This window comes from Nestor notabilis, unplaced genomic scaffold (assembly GCF_000696875.1).
Source record: "Nestor notabilis isolate BGI_N333 unplaced genomic scaffold, ASM69687v1 scaffold25101, whole genome shotgun sequence".
Lineage (NCBI taxonomy): Eukaryota > Metazoa > Chordata > Aves > Psittaciformes > Psittacidae > Nestor > Nestor notabilis.
Window position 1 is genome coordinate 6,144 of NW_009916418.1, and position 13,449 is coordinate 19,592.

At 37.5% G+C, this 13,449-nt stretch overlaps 1 protein-coding gene across 1 annotated transcript in view; it reads right to left on the bottom strand.

Annotated features, from left to right (window-relative positions):
• Positions 1 to 1,244: 1,244 nt before the first annotated feature.
• The window catches only part of RGS17 (regulator of G-protein signaling 17), a 29,003-nt gene continuing 16,798 nt past the window's right edge, over positions 1,245 to 13,449 (bottom strand). The window contains exons 2-4 of the mRNA XM_010024574.1: positions 7,545 to 7,634; positions 5,439 to 5,673; positions 1,245 to 2,013 (exon numbers count right to left, since the gene is read on the bottom strand). Of these exons, the coding sequence (XP_010022876.1) occupies positions 1,825 to 2,013; positions 5,439 to 5,673; positions 7,545 to 7,634 (514 nt within the window). The 3' untranslated portion in view covers positions 1,245 to 1,824. The remainder of the gene's footprint in view (positions 2,014 to 5,438; positions 5,674 to 7,544; positions 7,635 to 13,449) is intronic.

The following is a 13,449-nucleotide window of genomic DNA, read 5'->3' on the forward strand; positions in this document are numbered from 1 at the left end:
CCTACCAGTTACTGTATAGCAGCAGACCTGCCTCGGCAGCACCGGCTCCAGGGAGAGCTGTCACCGAAGGCTGCCTGCAAAGGAGTAACTGGGGGTTGGAGCCAAGTGTGTTGGGGCTAGATTCCGCTCAAGGACACAACTGCCAGATCTTCCAGTCCCATCGAAAGCAACGGACTTATGCCATGTTTAGTCCTATATAAGTGAGAAGAACCTTGCCTCTTAAGTCTTAGTATAAGACCAGAGTTGTCAGTATTAAATATATATATACACACACATACATACATATATATATATTTAATGAGTATTCAAAACCATTTCTTGGTATATCTTTAGCAGTTTGTGAGGGGTGCTAACACTCATTTTGCTTGTATATGGTAGGAATGAAGATGGGTTGTTTTACGTTCCGAGTCACTGTCTCTTTAAACATCAAAATGCGTCCTAAAATTGGACATTTTTTGATAAAAAGGCCAAGCAAACACCTATTAAAAACATCACGGCAGCCAAGTGATGGGGGTACTGTGCTGCCTTAGCTCTGATTAAGGGCTTAGTACAGGATTCTTTACCCAGGAAAGACACCTGTTGCATTTCCGTAGGCATTTTGCTTGGGTAAGGACTGTAGGTTTAGGAGCCCTTGAAGTTTGGTTTAATATTACTCTCCAAACTCCTTGTTTTCAAGGAGCTACTCAAAATCAATGAGGCTAGAAGCTAAGATAAATCTTTTAACCCACCACCTTGTAAAACATTACTTCGTTTAAAAACATTTTTTACTGGATTTAGCTTTCAAAAAAAGAAAATATCTTACAGGACAGATGCAATTCATCAAAATGTTCTAAAATGCTCTAAAATGCTACATGTAGGCAATCTTTTATTAAATTTCTTTATTAAAAAAACTAAATTATCAAGCTTTTTGTGGTTTTGTTTTTGTTTTTTTTGCTGAAGTACATAACATTATACAACAGTGTTAGAACTGGATAGCCAGTCTTTAATAAATCAATTACAGTATCTGACATCTGAAATGTACATTGAAAATCTTTGTTCTTTTAACAATTAAACAATATCAGCGCATAGATTGTGTCACCCAGATATGGATCCCTTTAAGTGGTTTGTGCTTTTTTTTTGCTTTTTTTTTTCTTTTTTTGACATTGCAAACTCTGTAATGAAAATGCCACAGTTTTGGCAGTGAACAACCGGAGGAATCCTCCGCTTGATTTATTTTAAATAAACAGTGATAAATAGCTCTTTCTTCTGTACAGAAATATTGGCTTCAAAAAGTCAGTGTATTGTACTCAGTAGAGCATGTTGAGTAATGCTACACCTTAAAAACTGGCTTTTTTAAGTTAGTGGTGTTAAAAAATGCAAGCCTCTTACTGGTTTGCTGCAATTGTTTCTATGTACCATAATACTGTATTGCACAAAAAAAAGTTCTTAAATACAGATATAATTTATGTTATTGGATTAAATATTGCAACAACTAAGTGGTAAGTGAAGCAGTTTTACCTTGCACATGCAGTGTGAGGATACACAAGGAGACTGTTCATAAAACTACAAATACATCATTGCAATCTTGACTGCAGTAGGGTGAAAGGAGTGTGAAACAAATGTATTTTGGCAAATCCATTGTTCCCCTCCCACGCCATCTCGAACAAGGAGAACCTTGGTAAAAATGTAGACAGAGACCATAATATGTATTTGTTTTCTTCACAGTAGCCTGAGTAGTGCTAAACTGTAGTTCTCCAGGAACCCAGCTCCAGATGTTATTAAACTACTTTTCTTCCATCCCACCCACCCAAAAAAAAATCAAGTTATTTTGTTTGAAAATTAAAACTAAGTTTCAGAAGTAGAGCCTGTAATACTTTCAACCAGAGACTTATAAATCTGAGAGTTCAAAAACCTTGGAAAAGAGTCCCTATGCATTAGGGTGTATATCTGGAGTTGGGCATCTTCATACATATGAGGGCTGGGATCCAACAAGTTTCTGTTGATCACTTCTCTCACCCGGGAATCAAGACTAACCTGAGGAAGATGAAAACAGACTAATGTTAAACAGTAATATCGGAAAGGCTGTTGTATGTATCTTTATTTCTCAGGGTGCCATTGAACACCCCGAGTTTATTGGTTTATTCAAGCTATGCCACATGCTTCTTTCAGAGCCACCACACAATTACAGATTGATACCATCAACTCAATTTTAGTTTTGACTTGGTCTGTGCATTCATCTTAAGATCTGTAAGATGAATTGTAGCTGTATAGCAGAATAAATACAGTGCAGCTAAATAAATCTCTGCAGTAACCTGTATTTCTCAAAATATGTTATTTTACATGAAAAAAAGAATTACATATTTAAAATTATTTCTCTGAAATGAACGACTCTCAGAGAGCTGAAATGTTTTTTCCTGACCAGTTGTAGTTAAATCTTTAAAAGCTTTCTATTCAGCATTTTCATGTATCTCCCCTACAGATATTTTTCCATTTTTTTCAGGCACTTACACTTGTTACTCTCAAATTACCCAGAGTTTTTAATCATTGTTATTGTGCTAATCTCCCCATTAATCTCAAATATTTCAGATCTGTTCTTCTTTTCAAGACTCTCTAACATCTGGTGATTTATACTTTCAGGATATCATGTATCCATATTGAAGTTGTTAGCAAGTTTCAATTTTAGCTTCTTATTTACTTTCCATTTGTAATGAACTCCTGTGCTTAGGCAGAAAAGGGCATATTATTCTTGGGGTGAATGCACAGATGATTTTAGAATATCATTTAGAAATTTGAATGAATGTACAGCTTATCCACAAAATGCTCTAAAACCAGTAAAATTAATGCCTTCTGGATTAAATGAAATGGCAGTAGCAGGAAAGCCCACTGGGGCCAGCAATGTTTTACTCAGCTAAGAAGAAAAAGGCTAAAATAGAGTAGAGAAATACTAGCCATTGATCAGTTAAGCTACTATGATTTATACCAGGTTGCAATCTGACCTTACTATTCTGCAGCCTTAAAAATAGATACTCATATTGTCTGAAGGATTGAGTTCACATACCAAGATGACCTTGAGATGTGAAGGAGGCTAATTGAGATGAGAACTCAGAATATGTGTGCATGTGTGAGCTTGTGGTTTCTTTAAACGTGGTGAAGCAAGTCTTCGACATACAGTGGTATGGTACTGAGTAGTAAACATATTTTCATTATATTTTCAGTATCAACTGTAAAATCTGGCATTGTTGGTTTGTTGGCATGTTGAACTATGCTACTGCCACATCAGGCAAGCTCTTTCTCCTCCAATATTTGCTGTTACTTGGTTATCAGTCACAAGGCACAACTATGATTCAGCCTAACTGTGAGTAAACTGTTGCTTATTCATGCTAGCAAACCATAACTGTTACTCAAGTATGCTCTCCCTGCAGAATATCTATTACAGCTGCTTAATGCGCACTGTCCCTCCAAGTGCTCAGTTCTACACCTGCACACAGTACCCTAGGGTCCCTTCTGTATGTCTCCCTTACAGATGGGCCGTGGTGTTGCATCAGCTGCCATGAACAATCTCCCTCCATTCCTACCCCAGTGCTTGCCTTGGTCTGGGCAGCTCCACAGCTAGCTGAGTTAAGGAATCGATCTGTCTGAAAATGGCATTTCTCTTCTGGGCTGTCTATCAACCCAGGCATTTTTCTCATTGAATTCATCGACTAATACAGCAGACCAGACTGCACAGCAAGTGGGGCTGCTCGGCCAGTGACTGCCAGCATTTAGACAGAACAGCATGCGAGGGTGTAATGTTATATTAGTTTTGAGAAGCAGTGTTACAGCCATGTGTCTTTGAAATTTATTTGAATAGATTTAAATCCTAGACCACTGAATTTCTGTAGCACTGAAATAACACACTAAGATTTAAGCAATTCTTCCCCTGACACAGATGCACACACATGTATCTTAGCAAAACCTGTCTATGTAGCTAGCTAATTGGTTCTTCATTATGAAATATAGCAGCTGGGATAAAAAGGTCAAATTTGGCAGGATGGTGGGGTTTTGTACCATTGAATATAATAAAAGTTAGTTGTACTTACAGAATAAGAAAAAATTAATTGTAGAAATATTAATTTACCTTGTAGTTTTTCTGTAACTAAAACCATATGGCAAAACTAGTTGGAGTTACTAAAGGTATTTCCTTGCTAAACAGATGAATACAAGGTATCTGTTTAGAACACTAAGACTTTCTGCCTCAGTAAGTTCATCACTGAACAAGTGATCCTAAATATTTCAGCTCTTATTGCCAGAAGAGAACATCTGGAGCAGGATGCCTGGATGAACAAGAACTTTTCAGCTCCTGTGCTAATCTAAAGCACGGCAAAGAATTCTTGTTTGCCTCATAAGATTTCCAGTAGAGGCAGGAGTGACTGGATTGATGACATCTGCATCACAAATTTTTAAGTAGTTTTGTTAAACCCAAAGTCAAACAACACTTAGTGTTTGAATTTTAACTGCTAGTGATCTTAGCCTAAAAAGACGTGGGCATTCAGCACATACATATGTACAAGAGATATTAAATTATAAGAAAAACTCATTATTAGCTTGTTGTACTGGCTGTTATCTCACTCCAAAGCAAATGTATACCCTATGGCACAAGAGAAAATAATGGAGCTGTTGGCTTCATTCATATGAATGAAATTGCAAATTATTATTAAATGCAGTGCAAAAGTAAAATGTAGGAAACAAGGTCCACAGTGAGCATAAATTAGCATAATAGCATTGAGCAGAAAGTCAGGTGCAATGCACAGAGTCGAGGTAAAGGAGCTAAATACATGACTTGGCCTAAGAAAGACTCTTCCATAGTGCTTATGTATTTATACCTCTATTCCAAAATGTGGTTTGATAGGGGATGCTTTTTCTTTACTCCAGGTGAAGATCATTTCAGAATTTGTCTATTTCAGTTTAAAGGTTGATGAAAATCTTATACAATTTCCTGGATATTATCATACCTTTCTTTATAGAAAATAATGTGATTTCCATTCCTGGACTCTCACATAGGAATAACCAGTGCCAATTTCAATTTTCTCCCAGAGAGCTGTTGCAGCAAATAAATCTATCATGATTCTGATTTAAATTCCTTAATTTTGGTGCCTTTTCTCCAGAAATCCATTTGCATTACTTACTTCCTCTCTTTGGCTGGCATGTTGCATTACTGAGGAAGCATACCTATTTCTCAGCCTTTTCTTACTGGAGTTTCTAGAGTCTTATAGAGAACTTTAAGGTGTTGTGGCAGTAATGCTAAATGGCCTGGCACCTCTGTCTACTTTTTCTTTCCTTTCCTTTCCTGATTTAATAGCCATACTAAGACTTTCCTGTGACAGATCAGGCAGACTTTCAGACCCCTATCTGGCAATCCAGGGTATAACATTTCTGCTCTGGAATAACAGAAATTGCAAATGTAACATTTACAGCTTTACCTCTTTTGGTGATAGTATAGAGATGTAATCTTCATATATAAGTCTTGCTTTTTCTTCAATGACTTTCTTGTTCTGTTCCTTCTTTAGATCTTCACATGCAAGCCAGAAAAGGAGGTTCTCCTCACTATACTCCGTTCGAAGAAACTCTCTGAAAAGGTTCCTCCCAGCTGGTGTTTTCATCATCTTGTCAAAATTCTGAGCCCAAGACAAAATTTCATCTGCAGTAGGGTTTTGGCTGCAAAGGCAAAGTATCATTACAAATATGCTTCTATTTTTGTAACAGTGTTTTAATACATTTGTCCAAAAATTCTCCTTTCAACTGCTCTTTAGTCCAGAGTGAAAACTAGAAGCAACAGGGCTTCAGCAATGACAGGAGAATTTTGTTCACTCTTCATTGTGCATTCATTATCTCAATAGCCCACTAAACGTGCTTAATGTTACGAGACATGCACTTGGCTTTCTACAAGTTTTCTATTAGTGTTGTTAGCCATCAGACTCAAAGACAAAATCCCACAACAGCATTGGATTCCTGCCTCTGCAGTTAAAGGAGATGTGATTTCAGGGAGCTGGCAACAGACTCTTTTTTCATAGAATCTCTTTTTTTAGACAATACCTGATGTCCCTGCCTGCTCCTAGTGCTGCTTGGCCAACCACTAGTTGCCACATGGTTTGGTTCAGGAAGGATAAGAAAAACAAAAGTCTCTTGGCAGCCAAGAGCATACTAATGAGGCCCAACAAAGTAGTAATTCAGAGAGCTTTTAAATTAGCATATTTCTCTGTGCTTGTACCTAAGGGTTGCTAAGTTTCCCTCTGTTTGGTGCTATTGACCTGAATGATGATCCATTGGCATGAGATGTGATGGATGTTGCTGGCAAAACTGGAGAGAGAAGAAATGGAAAAAAGTCCTTATTCCCATTTTCTGAAGGAAACTATTTGAGGCTTGTAACAGAGAACACACTGGATAAGTGATCAGAAGACTAACGTGCATTACTGATCCATTAATGTACCAATGAATAGCTGAGTGCTCATCCTCTGCTTCCCAATAAGATCCAACACAAGAGCTTTACTAGCTGTTGTTAGATTCTGCGTAATCATTTTGTAAAATAAGTGACATTTGTCTATATGATTTCTCATTAAGGCCATTTAGCAGCTCCTACTCTGCAAGCAAGGCACACTGGATGATGGGAAACTATTTGTGGTAACGTTTTGGCAGCCCAAAAAATCTAATAAATGAGAAAGTGTTTAACATTTAAACCATCTAGCAAAATAATTGTAACTTGAACCAAAAAGTATGAACATACAGAATTGAAGGTGAAAAGTCCTCTCTCTGAGGAGAGTGAAAAGAACCTGTTGAGGTGAATTGAGCTGACAAGCAACCTGTGCTCCCTCACTGTCTAATGGGAAGTTCTTTTCCTTACAGTATTTTGTGGAAATTTCTGCCATTGTCCTCTTATAAATGACGATGAGTAGCAATGAAGACAATGAGTTGTTTGAGTTTCTTTTACCATCAATCATATCCTCTAGAGCTGAGCTTTAATTTACTTTTCATGGGATTAGAAAACTCAAAACCACTGATAGGTTAGCATTTTTCTCAACGCAAAAAACATGGGTTCAATCATTAGACAAAATTAGAAGCTCAGACTTTCGGTGTGTGTCAGCCCATTTTTCAAGGTACGTGTTTCCTTGGTTTATTCCAGTGAAACCATAGCCCAAGCTGTTCTGTGAAAAATAGCCACATTCAAAATCTGATTGTGAAGTATGCTTGTGCCCATTAGTTTTTATTCTTGTCTGGACAAACAAAAGAAAAGGATCCTGCAGGTAGCAGAGGCTTCTTACAGAGAGCCACAGGTCTATGGAACCATCCATGTACCTCCCATTCCTCCCTGCAGTTCTTCCCAACAAATAAGAAACTGTAAGTAAGCCTGGCTTATGAATGTGTCTGCTGGCATTTCACTGTGAGGACAGATCTGGCTTCCTTTTGTATAGATTTTTTTTTGAGAAAAAGTAATTAAAAGGACATTTCCAAGGCATAAAATATAAGGCGATTCTTGATATTAATTACAGGCAAAATAAAAACATATACTAGACAACAGTTGACCAACTTACCATTCTTCTATGACTTGGATACTCTCCATTTTGGTTGTATGTGTTGGCCTTCCTGCATTGTCTCCTCTATCTTCATTCCTAACAGTGAGGCTGCAATGTAGTACAACACTTTATTTTGTCTAGAGAAAGTTAATTTAAAACAATGATTACAGTAATGCAGACTTTTAAAAGATATAAACCTATGTAAAGTGTCATTTTTCAGTCTTGCCCCTAATTTTGGACAGAAATTTTAACTAGTTTTCTCCTTAATTCTGATGAATAGCAATTAACAGTTCCTATTGGCATGTATATTTTTTTTACAAGCTCACAGTTTATCCACTGAAAGATGGACACAAACTTAGAGGTCACTTCTGATCTGGAGTGATTTCACTCAATAAAACGAGAATACTAGTAAGAATGAGAGTAGGGACGATAACATCTGAATTGGACACTGATGAGACTTTGGTGCCCCACCAGTTCTGGATGGCTGTTCATTCTTTAGGAACATTCCCTTTTTTTTCTCTCCAGGGTACATTGGCAGTAGATGACTCAGATACAAAACTTAGTGTGTAGCAGCTTCTTATGATTTCCTCCTCTGACCTAAATTTGTTTTCATTCATTCCCAAAAGTAAAACTTACTGCCTCTCAACAGAAAGGCATCCATTACCCTCATATTACCACAAGCATGGAAAAGAAAGACTTCCTTTATGTGAGTATGGTTTGCTTGTGGTTTTGTTTGGGTTTTTTTCTTCTTTTTTGAGCTGGAACTAGCATCACTTATTTTTCTGTAACACCTTTTTAAAAGGATTTGCATTAGCAGTAGCAAATTCTTCTGTGTGTGCTCTCCATGAATGTTCTGGAACGTGTACTGCCAGCAAAAACACAATTCCTGATAACTTCTGAAATAAAGCATGTTTTGAAAAACATAAATATTCATATAGGAAATGTGGTTCCAATAATTAACCTTAAGAAGTGGAACGTAGTAAGGAGATGGAGATTTCCCTTTATTGCGTGTTTCCTATGTGTCCAATTGAGAGAACAGAAGTAACCAAGCAAAAAAAATCTCACTCCCAATCTGAAGACAACTCATATTTTGAATATTGAGTATTCATCATACAATGATGCTTTCAGTGCTCCTAAGTGGAGGACATATAAAATATGTTGGTAGTATAAATCTTCTCCTTCCCTTACAAATCTGAATAACTTCAACTTAGTTCTGAGAAGAAATCCCAGCTTTGGGACATTTTTAGCACAATTAACCTTTCCAGCCCTTATGCATTTATGAGTTTCTTCAACATTTTTTCAAGCTTTTGGCAGAATTAATATGTGATCTCAAATGCTCTTCTGAAAACTGGAAGTTTAGGCTCCCAGGTAAAGCAGAGCACATATTAAGACTTAAACATTACAAAGACGTACACTTTCAAACAAAGCTGTTTGATACTGGTTGCTCCTTCACTTACCTGCCAAGACCTTAGTTCAGGCCCTTGGTCCTGCTTCCCCTGTTACAGCGTAGGAATGCAGCTCCTGTGCTGCTAACGTGTTAGGGTGTCATCAACTGCTGCAGGAGAAACAACACATCCTGAACTCTGGGGTTGGCAGGTAAAAAGCCTTTCGTCTCCTCTGACCTGTTGCTCATCACTCTATAGAGGGAGCACCCAGGAAAGCCAATGGGAGTTCCAGATACAGGAGGAGGAAAAAAAAGGGACCTTCCACATTCTGTCTTGTAATTTTTAAGTCCACACATGAAACTGCTTAGGGTCACCTTGCATCTGTCCAGAGCACAAAACTGGGGTGAGAGAGTAGCAGGGGAGGCACAAAGCTTCTCTCTCTCCCTCCCTCCTTTGCAGTCCACAGGTAAAGTGGCATTTGTCTTCTCTGCTAGGTGCAAAGAACTGAGTATCCTTTGAATTCATGGAAGAGTAACACCATGGAAGGAAGAAACAGCTTGTGAAGGTTGGGAATATAATAGGGTGTTCACCCAAGTCTGTCCAAAAGGAAACGAAGCTGCCCGCTTTCTTTCCTCCATTACATGAGCAGCAGCTAAGCTGTACTGAGATAATTTACTTGTTGGGCAGCAGACATCTAAGGTTTGGATGCACAGTCTTACTGGAAGTAGAAAGTGACTCATCTGAAAACAGTTAATCTGCAGGGGTAATTAATTTGATGTCTGCGATCAAATACTCAGTTTTGTTCATGCAAAATCTCTGCTAAATTTAGGAAAACCAACATGGGCTGATGAAGGTGGAATAGAAGTAGTGAGTGGTAAGAAAGAGAAATAGGAAAACGGACAAGAAAGCCCTGTTGACTTCACAGGGTTTTTTTTATTAAAGGAGTAATGGATAGGCCCTATGCATTTTGATTTTCTGTAAGATCACATCTCAGTTAAAAGTTCAAATGGTGGGCCCAGAGTGTAGTGTGCAGTTTTCTGGTATCTATACCAGAGTGACAATGTGAGCTACACACTAATTCCTTCATCTCACCGTTCACTGGAGTTCAATGGTTGAAGTTAGTCAGAGCTACAAAACAGGGAAGGCTCTAAAGAAAGAAGTGTTATACTTGGTTGGAACTATTTCTCAAGTTTGGGTATTGTATTTAAAACTGTGCTAAATTTATAGTACATCTTGGCCTAAATTCTCTATTATGTTCCCAATGACAAACACTAGCACTACATTTCAACTTTTATTTATCTAAATCTGTCAAGGCTGGAGTTCTCTTGGATACATTACTTTTGATATGTTTTTCCTGTGAAAGAAACCATCATTTTTATATAGAAATACACTGAATTCAGACCTGTTCTGTTTTCACTCAAGGAACTGGTTCATGTTCACTTAGAAAAAAAAATAAATATTTACACATTGGTGACCGCAAAGCTAATTTGAAAGCAGTCTTTAAATAACTCTGATCACAATAACAGATTGCTACCTTTTACCTCTAAATGACAATGCTGCATTGCTATTTGCTATATTGCTGTCTTCAGTTGAAAATACCCTATCTGTTCACATTTCTCTGTGGAATTCAAGCAGTCCTCAGCAGCAAAGGCACCTTGCATACCTGGAGTTGGTGTCCTTGATACATTATTCCATCAAGAAAGCTAGCTGATTATGGCAGAATAATTATGCTGTATAGTGTAAAATTAAACAAAGTAAAAGTAACAGGATAAAGATTAACAACTATTTTAGTTAAGGCTTTAAGAAGAAGAAATTGCTGATATGCCCTATGAAACTAGTTAAATTAAAGGGAGATGTTCTAGAGAGGTATCTGATGTAAATTAACATACAGGGTGTTGGAGTATATCAGCAGATATCTTGAAAATCTAGAGGTGGAGATTACCCAGGATAAAAGCATAACAAAACTACTAATGCCTTAAAAACAGGGAGTCTGGGTGTCTAAAGGCAAAGTTTAAAGTTTAAGTGGAAAGCATAAGCACTGGTTTGTTTTGTGTTCTTATGGAAGGTTTGTTCTGCCCACTTTTATGCTGATTCTATTGTTCTGGAGAGTGTAGTAAAAAGTACTTCAGTAAACCCAAGTGGCCTAAGCTCAATGTATCTTTCAAATGTATTTTGGGGTTGACTTCTACGATACAAATAATTTCTATAACTACTGCAACAGTATTATTATGAGTAATATCTGTTTGCAGTAAGTGCATTTCCATTTTGCAACTTCACAGACTTTATAAGTAAAAATCTTAATGACCAGGGACTGCTTGAAGAATACAAATTGAACAAATTACTCCATTTAAGGTTAAACTGTCCAGGTTCAGAAAACAAATTTTATTTATTTAGCTACTATTATTTGGCTGTTAATATTCATGTTCAGCAATTAAATAATTGTTCTGTTGAGTAATTACTTAGCTAAATCAGTGTTGCAGGGCACTGGTGCATGGTAAGGTAAAAAAGCCAAGCTAAATGGATAAAAGCATCAAGAGAGTTGGACTTATTTAAGAGCAAAATCTCACTGACTCTTCCTCTAGGTGTTTCCAGCCAGTGGTTTTAGCCTGTTTTTAAAGTTGCTAAGCATGCCTACTATCGCACTTACCTTCTACTGCCATTAACAAACTGAAAATCGTTTAGAGCTTGAACCTGATGTTTCATTCTCTGCATATAAAGTAAACAAATAGTTGTTAACTGCTTCCCAAGGGTCTGATTCTCATGTACCAAAAGCCTAAATCTGGTGACTGAAAAATTACTGTTATCACTGTGGCCACTGTGACAGGCGCTAAGATTAATATTCTGTCCATGCATGGCTAACACTAGTTACAATTCACTCAGGTATTTTCTCAGTTATGCACACCATATGTAGTATGTCTTCACATTAATTTGCAATTATGTCTGGCATCAAAGACAATGTGACAATTAAAACCTATTGCCTTAGTGGTGTTTTTTGTGCTGCCATGAAGATAACGAGTAGAAGTCAAACTGGGACACTCTGAACTAGTTGCCATTCAGGAGATCTATGCTCAAATCCTGCTTCTTGCCCGAAGTTTGTAGATGCCAGGCTCTGCAGGGCAATGATTACATTTTAGGCTGAACCTGCGTATGTCACACAGCAGGGCCATGAGCCATCCAGCTACCAGGGAAACATAAAATCTTTCCTTATTCCAGCCCAAAGGCCACATGAAGTGAGTTGCACATACATAATCTAAAAGCAGAATTTGGTTTTCAGATGAAGATCAATATTTAGTTAACATTTCTCTGGATAACAGATGTATGGACATGTTTCTTTTCATTGATCTACCCTTTGGAAAGTGTATCTCACTGGCACTACTCCTCACCCTATCCTATTCCTAGGAATTTTTATTACCAGATCAAGAGACAAAATATTTTTAGGTCATAGGTCCAAAAGCCAAGAGGGATTTTTTTGATGCTTCAGTCCAGCTTGCAGTGAAAGTGAGTTACAGGCAGGCCTTCCATAACTTAAGTAATGGTGATTTAGTACAGGTAGATTAAGTGTAGGCTTTCTTAAAAAAACATACACCCCACAAAACAAAACAAAACAAAACAAAAACCAAAACAAAACAAATCACAAGAGATCAATATTTAACTGTGATTTTAAAATTCCACTGGTAGGTGATGTAAAATGGCCATTCGCCTAAAATGTTGACAAACACAGGCTGAATTTACCAAATAGGTTCTGATAGGAACTATTTTTTCAGGGTTGTTTGGAGGAGGAAAAGCCCTCCTTTAAACAGGTTAGTGCACTCATTCAGGATTTGAAACACCCTTCCTGTGCAACTGCGGTAGGGTAGATGCCTTTCACACTGTTCTGCTGAAGCTATTCCACTTTGGTAAAAATAATAGAATACTCATTACACAAGACAGAAACAGGAGACTCTAAACTTAATGGCAAATCATCACATACTGAATACTTTTAAAAATTTTATATAAAGTACAGTATTTTATACATCAATGAGGGAAAAGCCTGAAAACAAAACCGTATGATTAGTGCATTTTCCTGAAGTGAGGGGAAGGTGGTTTCGAAAACTCCAAAGCAAAGATGGGCACCAACCCCAGATCTTTCACTAGCTTGGTAAATACCTTCACACTTCAATACAAAGTGTTTGTGCCCCTGCCTGTCTCCAAGATCTTTGATTCCTTTACTTTTATTGCAAGTGTCTGGCTTAAAACATGCTGTATGAACAGAAACATATTTTTCCTGCCTTTAATTCAGATGCAGAAAAAGTGCATGTCAGTTTCTTTTTCATTTTTGATTGTAGTTCAGTATGACCAGACTGTCTTCAATACTGTGGTTCAACAGTCAGTCACTGACAAATCAATTGTTTGCACAGCTCTCTTCACCAATTCATTCCTACATGCTTAGGCAGGCTCTGGTAGGAGTCAGAAATGGATCTTGTTCCTGTATGCTGTATGATGACGCAACAGACAGCAATGTGGGCACTCTTTAATTTCCTTTATGAACCAAAGATGAA